The 26,267-nt window shown below is 41.4% G+C and overlaps 1 protein-coding gene across 1 annotated transcript in view; it reads right to left on the reverse strand.

Annotated features, from left to right (window-relative positions):
• GNAI1 (G protein subunit alpha i1) overlaps nucleotides 1–21,267 on the reverse strand; it is a 36,396-nt gene extending 15,129 nt beyond the window's left edge. Inside the window, exon 1 of the mRNA XM_080577230.1 lies at nucleotides 20,641–21,267. Coding sequence (XP_080433356.1) covers nucleotides 20,641–20,758 — 118 coding nt within the window. The 5' untranslated portion in view covers nucleotides 20,759–21,267. The remainder of the gene's footprint in view (nucleotides 1–20,640) is intronic.
• Between the last annotated feature and the right edge of the window lie 5,000 nt (nucleotides 21,268–26,267).

Here is a 26,267-nt window from a genome sequence, read left to right on the forward strand (position 1 = left end):
CCTGCACATGGCACAGAATAACCCATTCAACAATACAGGCATGAGATTAATGGGTTTGGGAACTGGCTTACACAAAATGACTGCCGAATCAATGACCTGAACAGTCAGCAGTGAGCTCTTGATGAAATGAAAGTAAGCCACATTCTGAGCTGCTGTACTGAGCTACTGGGTCTGTCTGGGATAGAGACATAACAGCCCAGATAGTGCTGTACTTCAGATTTGCGGTTAAAACAGTGTTGCTAGCACACCAACATTTTAACTATTGCTGAAAAGTGCATGCACAGCACCAAGGTTTCCTCACTCTGCCCCTGCCACTAGGCTGAGGTTACAGAATCATAGAATGGTTTGGGTTGGAAAGGAACTTTAGAATTCATCCAGTCCAACCCTTCTGCCACAGGCAGGGACACCTCCCACCAGACCAGGTTGCCCAAAGCCCCATCCAACCTGACAGTGAACATTTCCAGGGATGGGGCATCCACAGCTTCTCTGTGCAACCTGGTCCAATGACGCACCACCCTCATAGTAAAGAATTTCCTCCTTATGTCTAATCTAAATATTCCCTCTTTTAGTTTAAAACCATTCCCCCTTGCCCTATCACTACACAAACTTCTAATGTCCATGTAAAAGGCTTGGTTTTGACATACATACTACTCTATAAAGAGTAGCAACAGTTCTCAGATTCTGAACTGCCACAGAAGTTCAGTACCAGGATATTCATGTAAACAGAAAACAGCACTTTACAGAAATGTAGGCAAGAACAACAAACACTAACCTCCACAAGTTACTGATAAATACCACACATTTTGACAACAAGACAGATTCAGGAACAGTAGTTTTATTGGAGTAGGCAAAAATTGATGCATACCTTCCAAGAACCAGGGGGCATCATGACAACATCAACACTTGTAACAGCTACCAACTAGAAGACAAGGCCTCTTAACCAACGTTACACTCGCAAAGATACAATTATGAAAGTTATTCGTTACTGTGACACCGGAAGCATTTATAAACTAAATTAATACTTAATCTATAAATAATTAATTGTGCACTTCAGCACAAATAGGTGTCAATGGTTTAATTTCATGAATAAAACTGATTTTTGTTTCGCTTTGGTTTAATACCTTTATTCAGATCATGTGAAAAAAGCAAATCTCCCTTTTATATCTCTGTATTCAAGAAAAATTTTGGAGATAAATGTTACTACAGCATTTAAATTACATTACCTTGTGAAATGCTTTCTGTTAAAAATTTATCATATTTGATTAACTGAGCAGCTCACTGTCAGGACCGGTCATAAAATCATAAGTTATTTTATAACGCCTTCTACTCAGTTTTTCTCAAGTTGATTACCCTTCTTTCTCTACAGTGTCAGCATCAAATTGTACCAAATACCTAGAGTTCTTGTAAAAGCCCATTAAATAACATAGAATCATAGAATGGCTTGGATTAGAAGGGACCCTAAAGACCACCTAGTTCCAACCCCCTGCCATGAGCAGGAACAACCCCCACTAGACCAGGTTGCCCAGGGCTGCATCAAACCTGGCCTTGAACACCTCCAGGGATGGGGCATCCACAGCTTCTCTGGGTAGCCTGTGCCAGTGCCTCACCTCCCAGCGAGTGAAGAATTCCCTTCTAACATCTAACCTAAATCTTCCTTCTAAGTTTAAAAACATTCCCCTTGTTCTGTCATTATCTACCCAAGTATAGAGTTCCTCTCCACCCTTTTTATACGCCCACTTTAAGTAGTGAAAGGCCACAGTGAGGTCTCCCCAGAGCCTTCTCCTCTCCAGGCTGAACAGCCCCAGCTCTCTCAGCCTTTCTTCACAGGAGAGGTGCTCCAGGCCTTTGAGCATCTTTGTAGCCCTCCTCTGGACTTGCTCTAACAGGTCCACATCCTTCCTTGTACTGGGGGCCCCAGACCTGGATGCATGGCTCCAGGTGGGGCCTCACAAGGGCAGAGCAGAGGGGAACAATCACCTCCCTCGACCTAGTGGCCACGCCTCCGTTGATGCAGCCCAAGATGTAGTTGGCCTTCTGGGCTGCAAGCGCACACTGCTGGCTTATGTTGAGCTTTTTGCCAACCAGAACCGCCAAATCCTCATCTCAATGAGGTCTTCTCCCAGTCTGTGCTCATGTCTGGGATTGCCCCGACCCAGGTGCAGCACCTTGCACTTTGCCTTGTTGAACCTCATGCAGTTCACGTGGGCCCACTTCTCGAGCTTATCCAGGTCCCTTTGGATGGCATCCCTTCCTTCTGGTGTATCAACTGCCCCTCTCAGCTTGGTGTCATCTGAAAACTTGCTGAGGGTGCACTCAAACCCATGGTCTAAGTCTCTAATAAAGACATTAAACAGTACTGGTCCCAAGACAGACTGTAACCTCAAGACATAACCACAAACACCCATAATACATATGAAAAAAAATTAAGCAACTTACTACAAAGCACCTAACATTAATAATGAGCTCTTGGAAAATGCACTCTCCTACTTTACCGTAAAATAGAAATAGTGTTTTTTGTTTGTTTGTTTTCCTGCTGTTCTTGTTTTTATCTTGGGTGTGGAGTTTTGTTTTTTTGTTTTTTTTTTTTAAAAGCTTCATGCTAAATTGCCTGCAGTTTTACTAATGACCTTTCTAAAATATGTCAGAAAATGACACCTTACTCACTGTCCCATACTGAAAGGAGATTCGCTATTTTTGCATTCCAGAAAGCAGAGCTCAGCCAGGCTTTCAGATAGATGCAGAGCTGCACTGATATAAAATATCCTTTCCTTTATCTCAGTGTGTTCTGTACAGCAAAATGAGAACTGTTGTGGGAAGTATTACACAGGAGCAAGAAGAATTAAATATTGCATGTGACAGCTGCACATAAAATGTCAGAGATGGCCATACTGTCACAATGAAACCCTATCCAAATTTAGACAAACTTGAATGTATATTCCTCAATCATCTAGTAAAGGATACTATTTATCACTTCTGGTACTGGCATATTTGATTTCAGCTTCACTATTGCCAATAAGTTTAACACTGAGAGCCTTATTGGTTCAGACAGTAATATAAAAATATTATTAGAATAGTAATAATATAAGAGAAAATGATTGATAAAAGGAGATGGCAGTGCTGCTCTGACTAGAAAAGCAGCAGTCTATCAGTTCCAAACTTGAAAGAATGGTGGGGATTTTTTGTTTGCTTGGTTTTGAATGAAAGTATGTTAACTGTCAGGTCATCTCCACTTTGACAAAAGAAGGCTTTAGGAACTGATGAGTATTTTCATCTCTCTTGCGCACTTGGTGTCCTCTGTAATACATCATAGGAGCTCCTCAGTAAGACAAGTCAGAGGGCAACACATATCCTATGAAAATCCCGTTTAAAGCACAGAGTTGTCTTCAGAGCTTTTATTGACATAATCCAGTACATCACCTATGTCTAGTACTCTTATTATACCTGTTTGCCAGAAGGCAGATAGATCCTTATGCTTCATTATGCAAACTGACAGTGTGGAAACAAAGTATGTCCACCTCCATCAGAACAACTGAACATAGGAAACGGAACCACGTTTCGTGCATAAACCCTACTATATAGACACTAAATTGTCATTTTTCTTTTGAAGCCAACTTTCAGCTTTGGAAACAGAGGGGAGAGAAAAAAAATGAGGTTTCTTTGTGTGGAAATATCTTTTAAAAAAAAGTATTTAACAGACCAATTGCACGTATAGCATTCTGAATGAACTGAGTAGGGCTACCAACACTCAAATCTAAGAGACAGCTAAAGCAGTGTTTGGCTCTCCAAGCTGCTATCGGGCCAATTACACAATAACTTACTCAAAATATTAAGACAACTATGTGAAATTTTAGCAAACATCATTATAAGCAGGTTTAATACTCATTTGCTTTCTAAATGGAGCATGTCTGTATTCAAAAATAATTTTAAAAAGTATTTTTGTAATTTGACTATAAATAACAGGTCAGCAAAAATGTTACTTTAAACTACTCTCAGTATCTCATGATTTATTATCCCCCACACTGCCCACATAATAAGTATTCCAGAACTGCAGATTTCACAAACAAATGTTTTATGAACTCAAGCATACAAACTGATGGTTTTAAGCTCTAAGATCTTGACAGTAACATTTCTAACTTGTGAAGGACTTGATAATTGCTTACTGAAGAAGCTACTCGTATACCAAAATAAATAGCAGTCCAAACTATTTCAAGTACATAGTATCCCTCTTTGGAAGAAACCAACTGTTAAGTGCAACCATTTCTAATCATATAAAGATATTCCTGGCAACGTAACACAAAAATAAATGTGGATTAAATTTGAGTGAAAGAAATACTTGGTAGAGTTAGATAAAAACTGAAGAGTAGAACAAGGCTGGCTTTGAACTACCAAATCAGTCTGAAAAGGAACAGAACCTACAAACAAGTAGAATAGTCTTGTATGTTTCCAGAGAAGAGTTCAAGTATGGACACGAGTAATTAATATAAAACTTTCAACGCGTGCTTGTCAGCTCTTCAGAATGTAAAGCAAAAGACTTGCACCAGACCAACTTAAATAGACAGGCAAAGTTTATATTAAATAAATAAATTGTTGGATTAATCCACTGTAAAGCCTTTTCCCCACAACTCTCCTACCCAGTCTTCCACCAGATATTACCACTTTACAGCAGCAGATACAAGGTGAATGGTGCTTGCTCCTCAGCTGTCCCTGAGGACAGCACAAGCAGAATGCCCAGTGATTTCTGCTGCTTCTGCTATGGGGACAGTAACCTCTTACAACATCACAGAGTTGCCAGACAGCTTGCAAATATCACCTCTTGAATTTATCACTTCATGAAACATTACCAGAAATGAGACTTCTATTAGAACTCAAGCTGTTAATCATTGTTACTATATTCAAAAACACCTACGTGCCAGCTAGTACAAGAAAAACACTGTGAAAACTTGTTTCTACGTATCCACTAGACAAGCTGACCACTAACTGAAACATTCTCCCACACCAGCGTCTACACAAATATACTGGTCTCTGGTCTCTCTATACTCCCCACAAGAGTTTATTTTTGTCTTGTGCTCCCCCTTCACCCTTTCTGAAACCACATTGACAGTTATGCTTCTTAATCATAGAATGGTTTGGGTTAGAAGGGACCCTAAAGATCACCCAGTTCCAACCCCCCGCCATTAATTTCTTCGTAATCTAAATCTACCCTCTTTTAGTTTAAAGCCATTCCCCCTTGTCCTATCACTACACCCCCTGACAAAGAGTCCCTCCCCAGATTTCCTGTAGGCCCCCTTTAGGTACTGCAAGGCCGCTGGAAGGTCTCCCCGGAGCCTTCTCTTCTCCAGGCTGAACAACCCCAACTCCCTCAGCCTGTCTCCATAGGAGAGGTGCTCCAGCCCTCTGATCATCCTCGTGTCCCTCCTCTGGACTCATTCTAATACGTCCATGTCCTTCTTGTGCTGGGGGCCCCAGAGCTGAATGCAAGGCCTCAGGAGGAGTCTCACGAGAGCAGAGCAGAGGGGAACAATCACCTCCCTCACCCTGCTGGCCACACTTCTGTTGATGCAGCTCAGGATGTGGTTGGCTTTCTGGGCTGCAAGCACACATTGCTGGCTCATGCTGAGCTTCTCATCAACCAAAACCTCTAGGTCCATGTGCCTTAGCATAGTTTCCAGGAGGATCTGCTCCATGATCTTGCAGGGCACAGAGGTGAGACTGACTGGGCTGTTGGTCCCCAGGTCTTTTTTTTTTTTTCCTTTTTTAAAAACAGGGTTGTTTCCCCTCTTCCAGTCAGCAGGAACTTCACTGGACTGCCATGACTTCCCAAATATGATGGATAGCGGCTTAGCAACTACATCCACCAGTTCCCTTAGGACTGTGGATGTATCTTATCAGGTCCCATGGACTTGTGCACCTTCAGGTTCCTTAGCTGGTCTCAAACTTATCTTCTCCTACAGCGGGCAGTTCACCATCCTCCCAGTCCCTGCCTTTGCCTTCTGGGGCCTTGGCTATGTGGCTGGAGCTCTTGCCGGTAGACTGAGACAAAAAAGTCATTTACTACCTCAGCCTTCTCCATACTCCCGGTGACCAGGTCTCCTATTTCCTTTTGGAAAGGGCCCACAACTTTCTTAGCCTTCCTTTTATCACTGAGGTAACTATAGAGGCCTTTCTTGTCCTTGACATCCCTGGCCAATTTTAATTCTAACAGGCTTTCCTACCCTGATCCCTGGCTGCCCAGACAATGTCTCTGTATCTTTCCCAGGCTACCTGTTCTTGCTTACACTCTCTGTAGGCCTCCTTTTTCTGTTTTGAATTTGTCCAGAAGCTCCTTGTTCATCCATGCAGGACTCCTGGCATTTTTGCCTGACTTCTTTGTTGGGATGCATCGTTGAACACTAACCAGCTTTCTTGGGCACCTCTTCCCTCCAGGGCTTTGTACCATGGTACTCTACCAAGCAGATCCCTGAAGAGGACAAAGTCAGCTCTCACAAAGTCCAGGGTAGTGAGCTTGCTGTGCCGCCTCCTTCCTGCCCTCAGGATCCTAAACTGCACCATTTCATGGTCACTGCAGCCAAGGCTGCCCTTGAGCTTCACATTCCCCACCGGCCCCTCTTTGTTGGTAAGAATGAGCTCTCGCACAGCACGTCTCCTTGCTGGCTCTTCTATCGCTTGGAAAAGGAAGTTATCATTAACGCATTCCAGCCCTGCTGTGAGGTCCTTCCAACAGATAACAGAGTGGCTGAAGTCCCACATGAGGACCAGGGCTTGTGGATGTTAGGCTGCTTCTGTCTGTCTATTGAAAGCCTCATCTGCTTGGTCTTCCTGATCAGGTGGCCTGTAGCAGATCACCACTATAATGTCACCTATCCCTGCCCTACCTCTAATCCTGACCCATCAGCTCTCTGCCAGCTCCTCATCCATCCCCAGGCAGAGCTCCATGCCCTCCAGCTGCTCACTGACACAGAGGGCAATGCCCCCTCCTTGTCTCCCCTGCCTGTCCTTCCTAGAGCCTGTATCCTTCCATTCCAATGCTCCAGTCATGGAAGCCATCCCACCATGTCTCCGTAATGCCAATGGGGTCATAGCGCTGTAGGTATACATGCATCTCTAACTCTCCTTGTTTATTCCCCATGCTATGCGTGTTAGCATAGAGACATCTGAGTGTTGAAACAGTTCTGTAAGGGCATCTCAGGCTTTGGAGAAAGTCTCTCCCTCCTGCTGGTCCTTGTTTTTGCCAGCTTCTTATCCACTACCATCTTGCTTTCTTCTAATTCTGTGGCAGCTACAACTGCTGACAATTTGTGCTCCTTTTCCCCCTTCCTAACTATCTCAATGGAGTCAACCAAAGGTCTTCTCTTAAAGGGTACTCATTACTTATGAAGTGGCATTAGTCTGGAAATTTCTGCAGCTACTGGAATTTGAATATGTCAGCAGATTTTGAATGAATTAAGAATGAAGCTGTGTGAGTGTTATCTGGAAGAAAATATTTCAGTAACTTAACAATGCAGTAATGGAGTGTGAATCCCAGATTACATCACTGGTTGAAGCCGTAAGAGTGACAGATTCTAAAATTGTGACACTGACTCAGATGAAAGAACTGACAAAATTCTCAAAGTTTCAGTAGCCACATGCTGGTTTATTTCTAGAGCAGAATAACTATTTAAACCTACAATCCACTATCTCTTTTCTAAAAAGTGCCTTTACAGAACTGGTTATTTCTTCCCTAGACCTTCAGTACCACACTTAGTAGGATCTTTGAAATCAATGATACAAAGCAAAACAGTCACTATAATATGTATATATGTATACTTAAGAAAATTGATATTATGAAATGTTATGTCAAGAAGCAATTGCATAGTAACTCATGTCACCATCCTGTATGTTTATCCAAACCTCCAATAATCTAAATACCTCCAATAATCTAAAACTTCCTTAACTTCCTTAGATACGTAGGCTACTACTACCTTAAAAATATGAGTTATAAAGACCATATTCATTAGTTTAGTACCAAAATAATTGAAATTAAAACAGTTATCAAACAGCACACGATCGCTAAATGCCACACCACCAACAGGTGAAAGACTCGTAGCTCCAAGTTTATCTAACATGGCAATGCCAAGAGCAGCTCGATAAGACTATTAGTTGACTACTTAAATGCATCAAAGGCCGGCCTCCATGCTACTATCTTCTGAAAGAATTGGCAATCTCCTAAAAATTCAAAGCCCAGACATTTGGTGTTTTCAATGGAATAGCAAATAACTGATCTACTCTTCAAAATTAAAGACTTTTGTTCGTTAGTTAAAAAGCATAACTAAAAGTGGTTATCTTCTGAGTGTACATATTGGTATGCTCAGAAACAATAATCACTATATAGTTTGAAGTCATGTTATGAAAGGATATGATTAAAGATATTCTAGAGTGTGAGTTTGAGTGGGTGTTGTATGACCCCACTACATGCCAAGTGCTCCAACAGAAAAAAACACCCCTTCTGGTCTTACGTTTATCAAGACGGCTACTGTCAAATTCAGCCAGCAGAGTACAGCACGCCTAATACATATCATTAAACATATTGAAGTCCACGCTGACCTTTTTTCTTGACAGTGTGGTTGGCCTTCATGGTCTTTTACAGTTCACTGAGCTATAAACACGTGCAAAGATGGGAAGTTCAGTGACTGAGATACCAGAGAGAATGCCTGTTATTAAGAAGACAATCATTAATCACAACCAAAGAAACTTTACAAAAAAATCACAACTGCTACAGAGGTATACATTATGCCAGTTATTCTGGTGGAGACATATAACAAAAGAACCTGGAATTCACATCTCATGCTCCACTTGCGATTCAGAACAACGCTATTGTAATACCTACAGTTGTGACAGTTCCAATTGTCCCTGCTACCTCAGATTACCGTGTAATGATACAAACAGTTGGGGAAAATCAGAAAGCAAGGTGGTTACATTCATAACAAAACAGAAAGAGATCTCTCATGTAACTATGAACTGTTTTTCTTTGTTGTTTTTTTAAAGCTCTATTTGTCATGCGACACCAAGGCATCATTTGCAAATGAGATAAATGGGTATTGCCAAAGTTTATACCAGGGCAAATGCAGTTATACTAAAGGTCACCCCATTATTTTAAAAGTAGCGTAATAAATCTTAGTTCACACAAATTCTTAGTCTTCACCCATGTCTACAGAGGTTTTCATCTTGTATAGCTTGAGGACTATGAGATCCATAAAAATGAGGAGAATAAACACATGGACCATCAATCTAAATTCATGACCGAAAGGTCTCTACCAAAAAGTTGTAGGGACTTACAAGCAACACAGAATGAAATACTAAATGAAAAGGTCTAGCTATCCAGACAGATATTTTTCAAAAAACACATTCAGAACTCCTATTTGTATTTGAACCAGAAGAAATAAAGATTGCATACACATGTATTTTTCACACAAAGCTCCCTACAAGCAGAATATTATTTTTGGTTAACGCTACTGAAAGAAAAATCTATTTTTTAAATGGACTTTGAATTAAACAACTGGTCTCAAATAAAGCTGAGAAAGCTTTGCAGTTTATCAAATTTCAACCCATTTGAACAGGCAGTCACGCCCAACAAGACCAGAAGTGAGAAATAAGATACCTACATAAATAACAGTTTGTTAGCCTCAAACAAGTATTTTGTCAAGGTTAGATCTATTCTAACACCAAAAGGCCCTATGTTTCAGAACAGCAGACAGAAAATAATCTAAGTAGCTTCTCATCTAGGAAATAAAATGACAGCATTTGCTAGCAAACACTGAGGCACTAAAACATATTAGAAGGAATCTTTGTTAATGTCTTTAAGAGCTTTAGAAGGCATTTAATGGTTTTGCTAAGAGTCTACCGGATTTAATAAGGATCAGTAACTGAATCAGCATACAGATGAGAAATCCACTTTCAAAATGCTTAAAGAAATATCTAATGCATCAAAAATGCAGACAATACTTAAACGAGCTTTAGCAGCCTACTTGCAGTCACTCTCGTACTGTACATCACTGATAGATTCTGAAATGAATGGGAATTCAAAATTACATTTAATTGACCAGAATCTGTAAGTAATCCAGACAGTTGTCTCTTTTACTCCCAGTTCTGTTATTGCAAGCCATTTTACCTCCAATCACAGCCAATTTTAAAATTACATTTCAATACTCCAATCACATTGTACCCAGTTTATAATGTTGGTACGACTTTACTGTTTTAACTGGAGACTACTATCTCCATTCTTCTGTGTACTCCACTGTTTGGACACAGAGCTGGTAATTATGGTTCTTACCCACTACCATCTGGCTTCTGCAGGAAGCACTGGGCAGAAAATGACTCTTCCTAATCAAGACTACAACCTCTAAGTTAAAACAGCATTCAGAAGAATAAGGAAACATAGGTTTGACTCTCCTTAGACTTGGAAGGAAACCAAAACTCACACCTCCGTTTTCCAATCAAGTGCTCTTATCAACACACTTCTTGAAAAAGACTGGCACTATCTTCTACTCCAGCAATGTTCTAAAATAAAAGTGGGTTTTGAATGAGCTCAACATGTCCATCAACTGGACCTGGCAGGTGAACACAATTTCACATGATTGTTAATTGAATTGTACAGTAAACTGTGACAGAGAAATGCAGAAACTGAAAGAATCTCCTTCAGTACCCATTTGCCCCTACAACCACTGCTGCTCATTTCCAGTGCTCCATTTGCATCAGGCACGTACCTCTGCTGCTCACTCTGCAGTTACTGATCCAGGTGCTCGGCAGACCGTTATGTTATTATTATCAGTTAAATTGACCACTCCAGCAGCAAACTAAGTCAAAACAGGATAGCCAATTTGACTATTAAACCAGCATAAAACTGAATTGAACATTCAAAAGTGCCAGGGAGAGGGTAAAACCATTCAGCCAGATGCTGCAAGAGCTCTCTCCTGTTAGCAACACTGAGTTTTTAGACTGGCACAATTGCTTGTGTCACTACATTATTATACAACATACCCTGCTTATTTGCAGCATTCCAATATGGATTTAGAAACTAGGCAAGAACATCATTAGTTTTCCTGGAACCTATTAAAAACACAGAGATTCAGAATTTCCTCTCCATCAAGATGCACAACAATTCATATTATGAGCAAAACAAATTTCATCAGCTCCATCTACATAAGAAAATTAGATAGATAGATAGATGTATGAGATAAATTATTTTTAAAACCTTGCAAAAGAATGATGGGGTACAGGTTGTCATTTAACTCCAACAGCTGTGCCTCTAATCAGTGTTTTCATGTCAAATCCCAGACCATATTAAGTTCTAAAAGATACTGAGAATTATAAACCTGCTGCACAGTTTCAACAGGAATTTTCATTACAGTACATTGATTTCTTCTTTAAAAGCAATCAGTTTAGAGCAATGATTGTAGGGACTTCCTGTCCACTTTGGTTGCCTAGATACAGTTACATTTCACCAAAAAATGCAATCAGGTACCTTTGCTAAGCATATTATACATTTCAAACGCAATAACACATTTCTAAAAAGCATGTATGGAAAAGTAACAATGTACAGTTTATTTCATAAATTGAAGCACTATATATTCAAACGTTGATTCCTTTAAATGAGTAGTTATATAAAATGGATTTTCTAATTTCAGTATCAATTTATGTAGGTGTATCAAATACTGCAGTTTACGTGCATCTCTTAATACAAATGCATAGCTCTCATATAAACATACAGATGTACATCAACACCTCTACTTGATTTATCAAGTTAATACCTAAATAGAGAAGAAATGGGGTTACTCAGAGGTTCAATGGTCCTTCAATTACTAAAGCCAGGGAAGGAAGGCAATTCATGTGCTTTAAGTTATGTTTAATGTAAACATTTGTTAACAAGTCTTTTTAAAGAACTGTTTTTTATATGCTATAAGTGAAGTACCCCAATGGTTCAGATATTGAAAGAATGATATTATGAGAATTTTTTTTTAAAAAAAATCAGCCTCTCTGGGCAGCCTGTGCCAGTGCTCAGTCACCCACACAGCACAGAAGTGCTTCCTGACATTCAAATGGAACCTCCTGTGCTCCATTTTGTGTCCATTGCTTCTTGTCCTGTCAGTGGGCACCACTGAAAAGAACCCAGCTCCGTTTTCTTTGCCTCCTCCCTTCAGGCATTTATCCACACTGATGAGATCCCCCTGAGCCTCCTCTTCTGAGGCTGAACAGTCCCAGCTCTCTCAGCCTCTCCTCACAGGAGAGGTGCTCGTGTCCCTTGGTTATCTTTGCAGCCCTTCACAGGGCCTTTTCCAGTATGCCCATGTCTCTCTTGTACTGAGGGGTCCAGAACTGGATGCAGCACTCCAGGTGCAGCCTCACCAATGCTGAGTAGATGGGAAGGATCACCTCTCTTGACCTGCTAGGAATAATCCATGAGGGTATCTGTGACACTAGATGATTTTTAGGACATTTTGCTGGGACAGCATACACAGATACATAATACTTTACCTCTTGTAACATATTCAAGCTATAGACAGTTCCAGAGATCTTCAAGCTGGCTCTGCAGCTTTGCAAATTCCAATGACAAAGTCATGATACTGTGAAACATCTTTCAAATTCCCGACTCTAATACTGCTTACAACTACACTGTGAAAGGGTTATGAGCAGACAGGTACAAACATGAAGACAGAGCATGACATTATATCATTCCTCCATTTCCCATTCTGATTCTCATTTACTTTGTCCTGCCTGCTCCTACCAAACCAACTCAATGGACAAGGAAAACAAAGCATGTTTAATATAAGTCTTTTTACAGGCCAGTCAGCCTCACTTCAATAGGACAGCCAGGCTCTTTTCGGTGGTGCCCACTGACAGGACAAGAAGCAATGGACACAAAATGGAGCACAGGAGGTTCCATTTGAACATCAGAAAGCATTTCTGTGCTGTGTGGGTGACTGAGCACTGGCACAGGTTGCCCAGAGGCTGTGGGGTCTCCTCCTTGGAGATCTTCAGAAGCCTCCTGGACATGGTCCTGGGCCAGATGGACCCAGAGGGCCCTGTCAGCCTCAGCCTTTCTATTTATTGCACAAGCACACATTCCTAGTAGGCAAAATTGTCTCAGAAAAAAAAAAAAAGTTATTTTGTCTCTGTTTTCTTATAGATTGCAGTATCTTAACTATCCTTCAACTCAGAAATGCCTCTAAGTTGAGCCACTTCAAAAACTGCATTTTTTCCCATGGTAGTTCCTGCTCTCACAAGTTTAAAGTCCCAAGTTTTCAAACTACCCTTTATACACACTATGAGCTTAAATATTTCTTTTTTTTTTTTTTGCATACAGAATCTCTCAGGTGAAGCCAACCGAACTCCATTTAGAGAATAACAAAACAGTAATTTACACAAAGCCTGAGACAACAGTAGGACACTGAACAAACAAGAGCAATAAATAGAACAGCTGAGCTCAGTAAAGCTGGTCAGTGACTAAGAGTCAGCCTCAGAATAGCAAGTTTTCCATCAATACAGGCTCTCCTATACACATTTTGGAAAAAGCCTTGTAATAGCTAATTATCAAGTCAGTTCAGATCTTTATGGCAGTGTTTCCATGGCAGAAAAATTTTCACACTTAACAGAACATCTTAAATCTCTCTTCTCTACTTCCAGCTTTCTACCTTGACATTTGCCAGAAAGCACATTACAGGAAACACTGCAGACATCCATCAAACCCAGCAGCAAAACTTACTTCAGAATTTCATGCCCTCTGAAGCAGACTGATGGCTTGCTTTCAATATATTTGGCCAGATTTTAGGATATGCCCGCTACTCATTTCTTCCTTCTGAGAGTAGCAAGACAACTACAGGGTAAAATACAGCAGCAGTAGAACAAGGTACTTCAGGGATACGATTACATAAATCAGCATGGCCTAACTCTACAGGAAAAGCTTGAGTTCAAGTGCCAACACAACTGTGCAAGAAGTTGTACTGTAACGTGCAGTTAGTTAAAAATGGCTCTTCATAAAGGGGGTGAGCTTCAATACAAGATCATTTCAGTAAGAGAATCTATAGGACTGAAGTAAGCTGTCATATCAGCACAATGATGGTACAATAAACTGTGCTGCCAGAAAAGGTGAAAAGAAACCAATTAAGGTAGTGCAATACAGAATTTGTGTTGTCTTGAGGCAGCGTTCATGCAGGGAGTGAACTGCTTTACTAAAAAATACCTTACTGGAGCTTTTTTGGTTTCTGATTCAAGAGGGGGAAAAAACATCAAGAAAAAAAAAAAAAAACCACTGTGCTGTTTTTAAAAGACAACTAAGGGGAAAATAATCTTAAGCATAAACACTGGAAATAATTGTTGCGTAACTCTTAAAACCCCCCTCAAGAAATATTTAATGGTTGATACAAAAGTTAAATTAATTTTTATATAGTCTATAAACTACACCTTTTAATCAAGAGAGAAAAAAGGACAGTCACCACTGCTGGTATCATGGCACAGTACAAAATACACAGTTTCTCTTCAGGCATTTCTAAAATCATTTCTTTCAGTGCAAGCCATTTCTTTCAGCGTATGCTGTACTGAAGTGAATTTTTCATCAGGATGTTAAAGAATTAAAATCACAATGCAATCATAAATGGTGATTTTATAAAGAAACTTTCACAGTGAAAATAATTTGCATTGTAGTAAAGAAGTCTATATGCACATCAAAGACCAATATTATGATGTTGCAAATTATTACACCAGCATTAAAATAGAAAGAGACGAGTATAAAAACCCAAACTGTAATTATACAAACACGACTGAATGGCTGTGTTTTCTGCACATGCATGAGCCTCCTTACACAAAAACAAGGGGAATTATTACACTATGAGAAATATAGTAATTTTGACTTTATCCTTTGAAATTGTTATACTCAGTACTAAGGCTTGAGGATTACATCAATTTAATTACAAGTCAGATATAAAGGTCCACATAAATAACATCCTGATGCCATAGTCCAGCCATATCATATTAAAATTCAAGAGAGCTGCTGTTTCAGAGCTCCTCCTAGAAAGCACCTAAATCTAAGCAGATTAGATAGCAGAAAGTCTGCAAAACAAAATCAAAAAGGAAAGGAAAGCACTAACTGTTAGTTTAACTTCAGTACTTGGGAAAGTTATGGAGAAGATTGTCCTGGGGGATGTTGAAAAGCACTTAAAGAACAAAGCTATTATCTGGCATAGTCAACATGAGGTCATGAAGGGAAAGTCCTGCCTTAGTAATTTGGTCTCCTTCTATGACAAGGCCTCCCACTTAGTGGCTGAAGGGAAGGCAGCGGATATAATCTTTTTGGATTTCAGTAAGGCCTTTGATACCATCCCTCACAGTATCCTTCTGGACAAACTGTCCATCTGTGAGATAAAGAGGGTGATGCTATGCTGGGTGATGAACTGGCTGTATGGCAGACCTCAAAGGGCTGTATGGGGGCTACAGCTGGCTGGTGGGCAGTCACTAGAGATGTTTCCCAGGGCTCATTTCTAGGGCCAGTCCTGTTGAACATTTTTATCAATGATCTGGATGCGGGAGTGGAGTGCATTTTTTGCAAGGCTGATGATGATACCAATCTGGGACTTGCTGTTGACTCCCTGAAGTTACAAGAGGCCTTACAAAGGGCTCTAGATAGATTGGAGCACTGAGCAATCAGCAACAGCATTAAATTCATCAAAGGTAAATGCCGGGTACTGCACCTGGGACAGAGTAACACTGGCCACAGGCATAGAGTGGGAGACGAATGGCTGGGGAGCAGCCCTGCAGGAAGGGACATGGGGTGCTGGTGACAGCAGGGTCAGCATGACCCATCAGTGTGCCCTGGAAGCCAAGAGAACAAAGGGCATTTTGGGGGTTCATTAAACACAGCATAGCCAGCCAGTCAAAAATAAGTGACTCTCCCACTATATATTCTCCCAAAGCTGGTAAAAGGGCAGGAAGGCATGTCCTGTGAAGAGAGCCTGAGGACACTTGGGTTGTCTCACCTGCAGAAAAGGAGGCTGAGAGGTAACCTCTTTGACTTCTGCAGTGCCCTGAGGAAGAAAAAAAGGAGAAGCCAATCTCTCCTCCACGATAAGCAATGATAAGACACATGGGAATGGCACAAAGCTGGGCCAGGGGAGCTACAGGTTAGACACCAGGAAAAGTTTATTTACTGTGAGTGTGGTCAAACACTGGAACAGGCTTCCTAGAGAGGTGGCTGATGCTCCATGCCTGCCAGCATTCAAAAGGTATTTGGGTAACAATATGCTTTAACTTTTGGGTTTTTTTGATCAGGCAGTTGGACTTGATGTTCTGTGTAGATCCCTTCCAATTGAAATATTCCATTTTAAACAAAAAGTAACATTAACCACTTACGAAGGTATCCTTCGTAAATATCCTATAGATAGACAGCTGCCTTTGAAGATAAGATGGGTGATATTGTCAGGAATGTTTTAGACCAGTACAATCAAAGCTGGCATAATTTAACAAAGATGCGGTCAACACCTCTGAAAGGTGCAACATATGTTTGTGAAAACAGGGCTTGAGAGCTTCTGTAAATGGAGACTTCTAAATTCTTTTAGGTTTTCAAGTGTGGAGAAAGAATACACTGGAGGAAAGGCAAGAAAAGGAATGATACAAAAAGCACTTCTTTCTTCCCCATGGTGCAGCCAGGTCTGGAGGAAAGCAAAGACTGTGAGGATGCTGCTGCTGGAAAGATGAGTATGCAGTGGGAGTCAATCGACTAAGAGACATGCAGGTCTGGAACAATAGAAAAGCAGCTAGAAAAAATGCTTGAGACGTGAAGGTTTAGAACTGAATGTAATTCTAGTTAATGCCTTAAGCATCAGGGAGAACTGCAGTGAAAAAGATTAAGAGCAGTACTCTGCCTTAAACTGAAAAATAGGTTAAGAACATGACAACATTGTTCCAGTATGAATCACGAGTATCTGTTCAGGAATGGAGAAGTAGCTGAGCTGGTCACCAGTACAGAAGTATCTGGTGAACTAAAATCTGGACGCATGATTATCTAGAAAGAGGACACAGAACTGCAGTTGTCAAATGTGATCCGTTGCTTCCTGGTTCCCAGGATCCACTCCTAAAGAATGTGCAAGAAATACCTTCCTGAATGCCTTCTTCAATGAGCCTGAACACTTGATTTGCTGTATTAGGTGAGAAATGTGATAATCCACAAATCAGATGTGCTAATCCTATAAACTCATACTGCCAGTTTGAATGCATTCATAAAACTTGATGAGTTAACCTCATACCAGAAGGCTTTCTTCTAAATGAGGTACTGCCTGTTCTCCTGCAGTTGGCATAAATTCAGTCTTATGTGCTCTGGCTAATTCAACAGAAATGCACTTGCAAATCCACACCTGATCTGGATCACATGTATATTAATGCAGCACACAGACCAGTCACAGAGAGCCACCATCTCCTAACATGAGTAGAATTACATTTGTTCTGCAAGCATCATTGTAGGCTTTTTTTTTTTTTCTTCTGAACACCAAGAGTTAGAAAGATGGGGAATCAGAAGACAGGAAGAACATGGTTCAATTGCCTCCCTCCCTTGGAAGCCAGCCAAGATAGAAGATATACCTAGTGTGAACTACTTCTCTGAAAAGCAGTATATACATGTTTATCTGTAAGAAACTACAACAACAAAAACACAATAAAAGTAATATTACTTCAATCAGGAAACAGGTATATGAATGGTCAACTTGATACAAATGTTAAGTGCTTAAGAAAAAGTGCTTTGTGTATTAAATTTTTAGCAGTGGACACCATATTAGACTGCACTTAAATTTCATGGGAAGTCTAAAAATGTAAGTTTCTTCATCACAAATAGGAGATACATTGATCCAAGATGAATTTAAATGAAACAAGCTTGTGTATTTAATGATTTAAAAGTAAAATAAAATCACCAAGCTCCATGTACAAACACATTTGCCAGCTGGCTTACAAATTATGTGCTCATGTTCAGCTTCTAATAACGAGGATGACTCTCAAATTTTACAGAAAAGGTTCTCCTGCTGTTAGCATATCACATTAAAGCTCACAGAATTACGAGGTTACAATATTATTTTACATGGATAGTGTTTCAAAATTAGTATTTTTATTCCAAGAACTGATGCATGACCTACAGTCAAATTTGTACCAAATGAGGTACCAATTTATAGACAGGACGAAAGAAGTTAGATAATCCAAAGCAATAGGACTTTGAACAGAGTAAGTCTGGCTGCTTCTTCCTAGAGACAAGACAACAAAATACAAATCTAACATAGATCAGTGATATTATTCATAAACTCATGGTTTATGCACAGCAATGTTATACCTCTCTCAAATCATTGAAATTTCAGAGAAACCTTTAGAAAAGCTTCTAAATTTAGTTTTACTCCATTATATGCCAGAAATAGACTGATTATAATTATAACCATATCTTCCAGTTGAACATACTAATTCAAGTCTCAGTAGGATTCTCTAATGACCATACAAAAGTACAGCTTTTACAGATGCTGGAGTAAAACTTCTCCTTGGGCCAATACGTTTATAGCTACACATTCTTTTTCTACATAAGAAAGGTATTTTAGATGCTTCTCACACCACGTATTTTCCTGCCAGCAGACCACAACTTGTACTTTTCCTTTTATTCCGGTATCTTTTTAGCAGAACAAGCCCATAAATAGATGCAGGAATACAACCAAGTTGATGATCAACTATGACATATGGGCAGAGCAAGCAATTCGGAAAGCGAGTGGTGAGAAGAGACTGACTCTAGTGGAAGTAACTTAAAATAGTTTTACCATCACATAAAGCATTTGCATAACATTTAAGACATCTGACACGGTTGCAAGGAAATTTAACAGGAAAACTTTCATTCCAAGAAAACTGAAACACACAGACGTATCCATGGGTGTATACACAAAACCTCACTCTCAGTAAACATTTATGGAATTTTGTGTTTAAAGAATGATTTGAACACTGGTCCTAGAAGAAGTTAACCTGTTAGTTTTCACACCTCATTTTAATAGGGGAGGGGGAAACATTATACGAACTGAGCTGTGGGGAAATACATGCATTTGACTCATATCCTATGATTTTCTGAGATTCTGGAAAAAAAAAAAAAAAACTTCCTCAGAAGCTTTTTTGTATCAGAAAGATTTTAGAAAACAAAACCATAACTTTATACACAAGAGCATCAAACTACTAAAACCCGTTACAAAATTAATTCTCGAATTTAAAGCATCTTCCTATAAAAAGAGACTTTATCTACATCCACAGAATATTTTAATGACTACCAAACTACATGTACTTAAAGTTCTAAAAACAGAACAGTGAAAATCTGAAAAACATTTTAAACGCCTTGCCAGAGCACATACAAATAATTACTTTGGCACCTTCAAGACACTTTCTGCACTACTACTACTGATCAAACAGAGGACAACAACCTCTCCATGCAACAGTCTGAGGCTTCCAAAGTTGCACAGGAAGAGGCACACTACCGACCAACAGCTTAGAAAGCAAACTGGAGAGAAAAGCCTTGTTTCCGTCAAAAGCAAGATTTTAAAACTATACATACGTTTGAGGATGCTTGCTTTTCCCAGACTAGGCTTGCCTCACCTCTGCATGTACGCATGAAAGTGCCTCAGTTTCCTGTACCTGCCTGGGGCTATTTTAGAAGTTTGCAGAAGAACGAAGTTACTTAAAAACTGTACGTGGTACATGGCATTGGTAGTAAATAGACCACTGTAGATGAACACTGTAGGAAAATAAGTTTCAAGAGCAGTGAGAAATTGAGTAGTACTTTAAGAAAACTGTAGCTTCAGGAGGAAAAGGGCACCTTAAAAAAAAAAAACAAAAAACAAAAAAACTCCACAGCTTTTTAGCTCCAGGCTACAACTCAGTCTGGTTTAACCATAAAGCACATCACACAGGACTCCTTATCTCCTTATAACATCAGTACAATACTAGTCTTGCAGCACTCAGACATCCACAAGCTGCACAACAGTTTGGGTCCTGCACAAAGATATTTCTAATTAAACCTTGCTTCCTTGTTTCTTTTATAGCAATTTGAAGAAGCAATCTTACTTCTAGCTCTCCACATCACCATACCAGTCAAAACACACAAAACAAGTAGCTCCAAGTACAGATGAGCAAAACCCCAAAACACATGATGGTGTATAACGCGATTCGCTACTTTACACGTTTTATAATCCCCATCACGGTTTTACTTTACGTTGTCGGGTTCCAGCAACATAAACAACTCCCAAAAGGATGCAAGAAGCTGCAGGACGCCTTGCCTTCCTCCCCCTTGATACCAGGTAAGGTCTTCAGGAAGCGTCCAGACCAAACGCCCCCCACCCCACAGCCTTCTGAACCCCTCCCAGCTGATGCACACGGAGCCCCCCGCCCGAATTTAAGCAGGTAGCCCCTTTGTGACGGATTTAGGGCCTCCTCTGAGCAAACAACAAGCCCTGAACCCTTTCCCCCCACCCCAAAGCGCCCCCGGGGGCATCCCTCGGGGGGGGAGGGGGGTGTCCTCGCCCACCTCAGGTCCACGGGGGGGGTCCCCAAAGGGGTGCCCCCCCCTTCCCCAAACCCTACAACAAAGGGGGGGGCTGCTCCCCGCCCTGCCCTTACCCAGGAGGAGCAGCTTCACCTCCCGGGCCGCCTTCTCGCCGTCCTCCCGCAGGTTCCTGTCGATCATCTTGCTCCTCTCCACCGCCGCCTTGTCCTCGGCGCTCAGCGTGCAGCCCATTTTGGGATGGGGGCTGCTGCTGCTGCTGCTCGATTTCGACGGGGAAGGGAAATTAAAGAAAAAAAAAAAAAGAAGAAGAAGAAAAAGGGGGGAGGGGGGCGATGTCGATCTCCTTCCCCCCCTCCCTCGCTACAGCGCACGGAAGCGTTCACCTGGCACGTTTAAGAGTAGGAAGAGAAAAATATATATATATATATATATATAAAATAAATAAATAAGGATTAAAAATAAAGAAAAAAGAGAAAAAAATAATGAAAAAATAAAAAGAAAGAAAAATATAAAAACAGAGGACAAAATAAAAAATCAACTAATTTCAAAAAAAAAAAAAAAAAACAACGAGGGGCTGGGGTGGGCTTCCCCGAAGCCGTTTCCCGGGGAAACGCGGAGAAGGCAGCGGGGCTCCCGGAGGCTGGAGGCCGGGCACCGGGTACCGCCGGATCCCTCCCGCCGCGGAGCTGCCGCGCCCCCGCCCCCGCCCCTCCGGAGGCGCCCGGCCGCGCGCGCGCCGCCCACAGGGCGGTGGGAGGGGGGAGCGCGCGCGTGCACGCGGAGGAGGGCGGGGCGAGCGCGGCGGGGCGCGGCGCTGATTGGTGGAGAGAGGGATGAGTGACGGGGCGGGGAGGAGAGGCCGCGTCGTGCCGCGCCTCTGTGGCGTCACCGCGCGGCCCCGCTCACCTGCCCGCGGCGGCGGGGGGGAGCGGTTGAGGGTGGGGATGTGGTGGTGCTGAGCGGGAGGTTCCATTGTGCTGAAAGGGGGGGGGGAGACTGGGTCGTGCCACCGCCCGACGCAGGGGCTCCGGAGGCTGAGGGTCGCCTTGTAGCGGGGAGCCCGCTGTCATCGGGCACGGCCTCGGTGGCCTATGTCCCGCCCTGCGTTAGGTCGCCTCACAGCGCTTCGCCGCCCGTCCCGGCGGACCAGCCCCCCCCTCTGCGCGCAGGGGCGGCCTCGAAGCCGTTCACCCGCAGCCTGTGGAGAGGCCCCTGGTGGAGCAGGCTGTCCCCCCGCAGCCCGTGGGTCCCACACGCGGCAGATCTCCACGCTGCAGCCCGTGGAGGAGCCCCCGGTGGGGTAGGGGGATGTGGTCTGCGGAGGCTGCTCTACGTACCTTGGCAACATGCAATAAACTACGTTAATGTTCCTTAAACTGAGTCTTTTTTTTTTTTTGTCTATGATGGTAACCAGTGAGTGATCCCCCTGTCTGTATGTTAGCACATAAGTTTTTTTTTCGTCATATTTTTGCCCCCTCTTCTGTTGAAGAGGGGGAGGGAGAAGCAGTGTGCTGGTGCTTGGGCAACCAGTCTTTTTGATGGCTCAGCTTTGGCCACCAGTAGGTCCCTTTTGGAGCTGGCTGGAACTGGCTCTTAGAATCACAGAATCATTAAGGTTGGAAAAGCCCTTAAGATCATCTGGTCCAACCATCCCCCTACCACCAATGTCACCCACTAAACCCTGTCCCTAAGCACCACGTCCAACCTTTCCTTGAACACCCCCAGGGACGGTGACTCCACCACCTCCCTGGGCAACCCGTCCCAGTGCCTGACTGCTCTTTCTGAGAAGAAATGTCTCCTCATTTCCAACCTGAAACTCCCCTGGCGCAATTTGAGGCCATTCCTTGTAGTTCTGTCACTGGTTACCTGTGAGAAGAGGCCAACCACCAGCTCCCCACACCTTCCTTTCAGGTAGCTGTAGAGAGCAATAAGGCCTCCCCTGAGCCTCCTCTGCTCCAGACACAACAACCCCTCAGTTCCCTCAGCCGCTCCTCACAGGACTCGTGCTCCAGGCCCTTCACCAGCTTCATAGCCCTTCTCAGCGCACGTTCCAGGGCGTCAGTGTCCTTCTTGTACTGAGGGGCCCAAAGCTGAGCACAGTACTCGAGGTGCGGCCTCATACTCATAACGTACAAGTAATGTGCTCAAGACTCATAACGTACAAGTCTATAAAACAAGCATGATAAATTAAGGTTCATCTTCTCCAGTGAGTGTTTAGGTTTGTTTCTTTCTATAGGATCTCAACGCTTTCTGCTCACAGAATGGGCTCAAAAAGAAAATAATTTTGTCAGCACAGGTTATGTTTTAGCAGGAGAATGCAAAGACTAAGTTAGGCTCAGCTTTTACTACACTAGTTAAACTAGTTTTTTCCCTTATAATGCTTAGCCTTGATGAAAATGTGTATCAAGTGTACAGTTGTTCCTGGGTGTGTTGGATTTTTTTCTTTATACAGATCTTTGAATGTTGGCCCTGGTTATACCATAAGTAGTGACACAAAATGAAGTACATAAGGCTCATCAGTTAAGCTGTGAATTAAATATGTTTAACATTTTCTTGTTAAAAGCATGTATGCAACCCTTTCTTAAAGAGACCCTGAACAACATTAATTATTATGGCTTCGAAAGACCTCTGAAACATTTTATCTGGTTGTTCTTGGTTGTGCTACTTCTCTGAAGAGTGTCTGGGCAGCCAAGAGGTGGATTTTCTCTGCATTTTCTCAAGTATTTTCTCTGCCACCAACCAGTTGCCCTCCTGAATGGTTCATGCATGCGACAGAACAGTCAGACACAGCTAAAAGGCAACAGCAGTGTGTAGGAACACCTCCTGCACTAATGGGTAGAGTGTAATGCTGGTTAGTGGCCTGTCTGCTGAGACAAAATGTGATGTAAAAGGGGTGTGGGGGGAGGGCACTGAGTGACATGAGAATGGAAAAAAATAGTAAGGTAATGAAATTATATTTATGCCAAGAAGAAGGGAAAAAGGATATAGAAAAGTATAAGGCTGCCTGTACCAAAGGAGTTCATAAAATTGCATTTACCAGGGCCTACAGCCTTGGTCATAGCAAAGTACTTTCTGAAGACAGATCAGCGGTTGGCAGACTCAGGCAGACTCACATGAGACAGTGGTAGCTGCTGGGCAGAGCAAAAAGCTGCCTGCTACAGCCCATTTTGTGTTCTCCTGTGCAAGTTTCCACAATGGTACCACAGGGTTTTCATATAACAGGTCAGCTCTTATATATGATAAGCTAGTCTTAGCTTAGGGTTCCTCGTGTGGCAAAGTGACAGATGAAAACTGCTGGTCAGGAAAGAATTAAGTAAGGAAAATTAATAAGCTCGGGGGTAGTTTCCTGATTTAGGAATAAAGGATAAAGAATTATTTCTGAAATAAACAACACGTGGTTGGGATACTGGCAAGTGAAAGCAGGCAGATTAAGGGATAACAACAAAAAAAAAAAGTAGTGAGGAAAGACTTTGGTAAATAGAAATATGTGACAATGAGAGAAGAAGATGTTATAAGGATGGAGATACTACAAGTAGGACACGCCAACTTTGCACGGATTTTATTTCATTTAATCACGCCTACTGCACATATTTTTATATTTTTTTACTATGGGTATCTGTTACAGATCTTTCTGTACCCTTCTTGCCCATTTAGCACTTTAATAGGCCCAAGTTCGTCTTTTTTTATCACCCATTAGCAAGAAAACAGAACTGTATGGTATCCACTTTTTTTACACTCTTAACTAGTCTTAAGTATAAACAGACTTAATTCTCTTTTTGGCCCTATTGATCTTAAAAACACTGTATTTCATAACTGGGGACTTTTCTACTACCTTTTCCTATAACAATCCTGTGGATAGGATGTACCTTTTTGTTTATTAACATTCCCAAAACTAGAACTACTGCTGAAGCTTGCATATGTTCTCTGTGACGTGTGTGCTACTTGTGTTGAAATTTGCAGCCAATTTGTACTGATTTTTAATTTTACAGGAACAGAAGTAGTACTCATTACAGCCTACGTATGATTCACAAATATTATTTCTTAATAGAAGATAAAAGAAAAAAAGATAAAAGAAAAAAAAATAGATCTTTTCAGCCATGTTCACCAATCTCAGTTTTTAGTTCTAGTTATGAAGTAATGCTTCAACTGATACCCGTTTATATTCCAGAGCTGCTTTGCATCAGTAGAAACTCTCAGGATCATGGAATAATATGTACTCTTTTTGGAGAGCCCAAGAAAGTTGAACAGTAATTGTACTGTTTTGGCCAATATTCAGAATAAAGTTTGTTACTGCAATACTTTCCACAAATAACATCTTACATAATGTTAACTTGTAGGGCAGTGCAGGCCTGAATCTACATCTGGAGCTAGCATAGGTCTTTAGTGGCAGAGGCTCACTTGTGGTGATTTTCAAGTATCTTCCTTTAATCTAAAATAATCTGCTGTATAAGTAAAAGAAACTGTAGTTAAATATAGTCTGAATTTGGGCAATACACCATCTATCAGTTTTATTTCAAAATGTCAGGAAACTGCTCTAGCACATTGATTAGAGTTGTTTCACAGCAGTACAGTTACATGAAATAGTATATGTCATCCCTATATTTAGAATTATACAGCTTTTTTCCCTTCATCTGGCAAGTTGGTAGAATACTCAGAAGCCACGTTTGTTTTGCAGCCTCATTCCTGAGAGAGGATTATTTCAAGAGATTTTGTTGTTTTGCTTGCAAATAGCTGTGGTTTGTTATGACCTCCTTTTGAGTCCCCATCACCTGCTCTTAGGCTCATTTTTTCTGTAAGATTATCTTCAGCTGCTACTGCATGTGCTTAATAGATAGAATTTCTTGTGTTTGGTAGAGTGTATATGTTGTGTTATGGGGATAATAATTCAGAAGCTTCCAGACTTCTATTTTGCTATTTTTCAGATTTTAATTTAAATCATCTGATTCAGCCACCTTACACCTTTTAGTTCTCTTGTCTTTACCCAGACAGAATATGCAAAATCACATCTGAGAAATTAAATACAGTTATTGTAGAAGAAATAGAGGAAAAAGGGGAAGAGTCTGAATTGCTATCTTTAGAAAAGTGGAAAGACCAAAGTAAGATCGTTTCTGGAAAAAAAAAATAATAAAAAATAAAAGTAACTATATGTTTAATTAAAGCTCAATGCCTAATCTATTTTTTTAATCTAATTTATTTAGTTTCTTTTTGTACTAAGAAAACAAAATATTACCAACATTAAGTGCAAGCTATCCTCTTCCATACTACTGTGTCACTTTAAATGTTTATATTGCAGTTTTGGTTTTTGCCAATTTCTTGACTTTAAATTTACAATTCTACTAACCCCCTTTTTTTTCCAGGTTACTAGGGGTATCCCATGTAATGATGTGATCCCACATGGCACCATATTCTAATCAGAGGAGACCCTATTGCTCTTTACAACTACCTGAAAGGAAGGTGTGGGAAGCTGGGGTCAGCCTCTTCTCACAATATAACTAGTGACAGGACTGGAAGGAATGGCCTCAAGTTACTCCAGGGGAGGTTTAGTTTGGAAATGAGGAGACATTTCTTCTCAGAAAGAGCAGTCAGGCACTGGGACGGGGTGCCCAGGGAGGTGGTGGAGTCACCGTCCCTGGGGGTGTTCGAGGAATGGCTGGGCTTGGTGCCTGGGGACATGGTTTATTGGGTGACATTGGTGGTAGGGGGATGGTTGGACCAGATGATCTTGGATGCCATAGCTAAA

This window comes from Anser brachyrhynchus, assembly GCF_964034855.1.
Source record: "Anser brachyrhynchus genome assembly, chromosome: 1".
Classification (NCBI taxonomy): Eukaryota; Metazoa; Chordata; class Aves; order Anseriformes; family Anatidae; genus Anser; species Anser brachyrhynchus.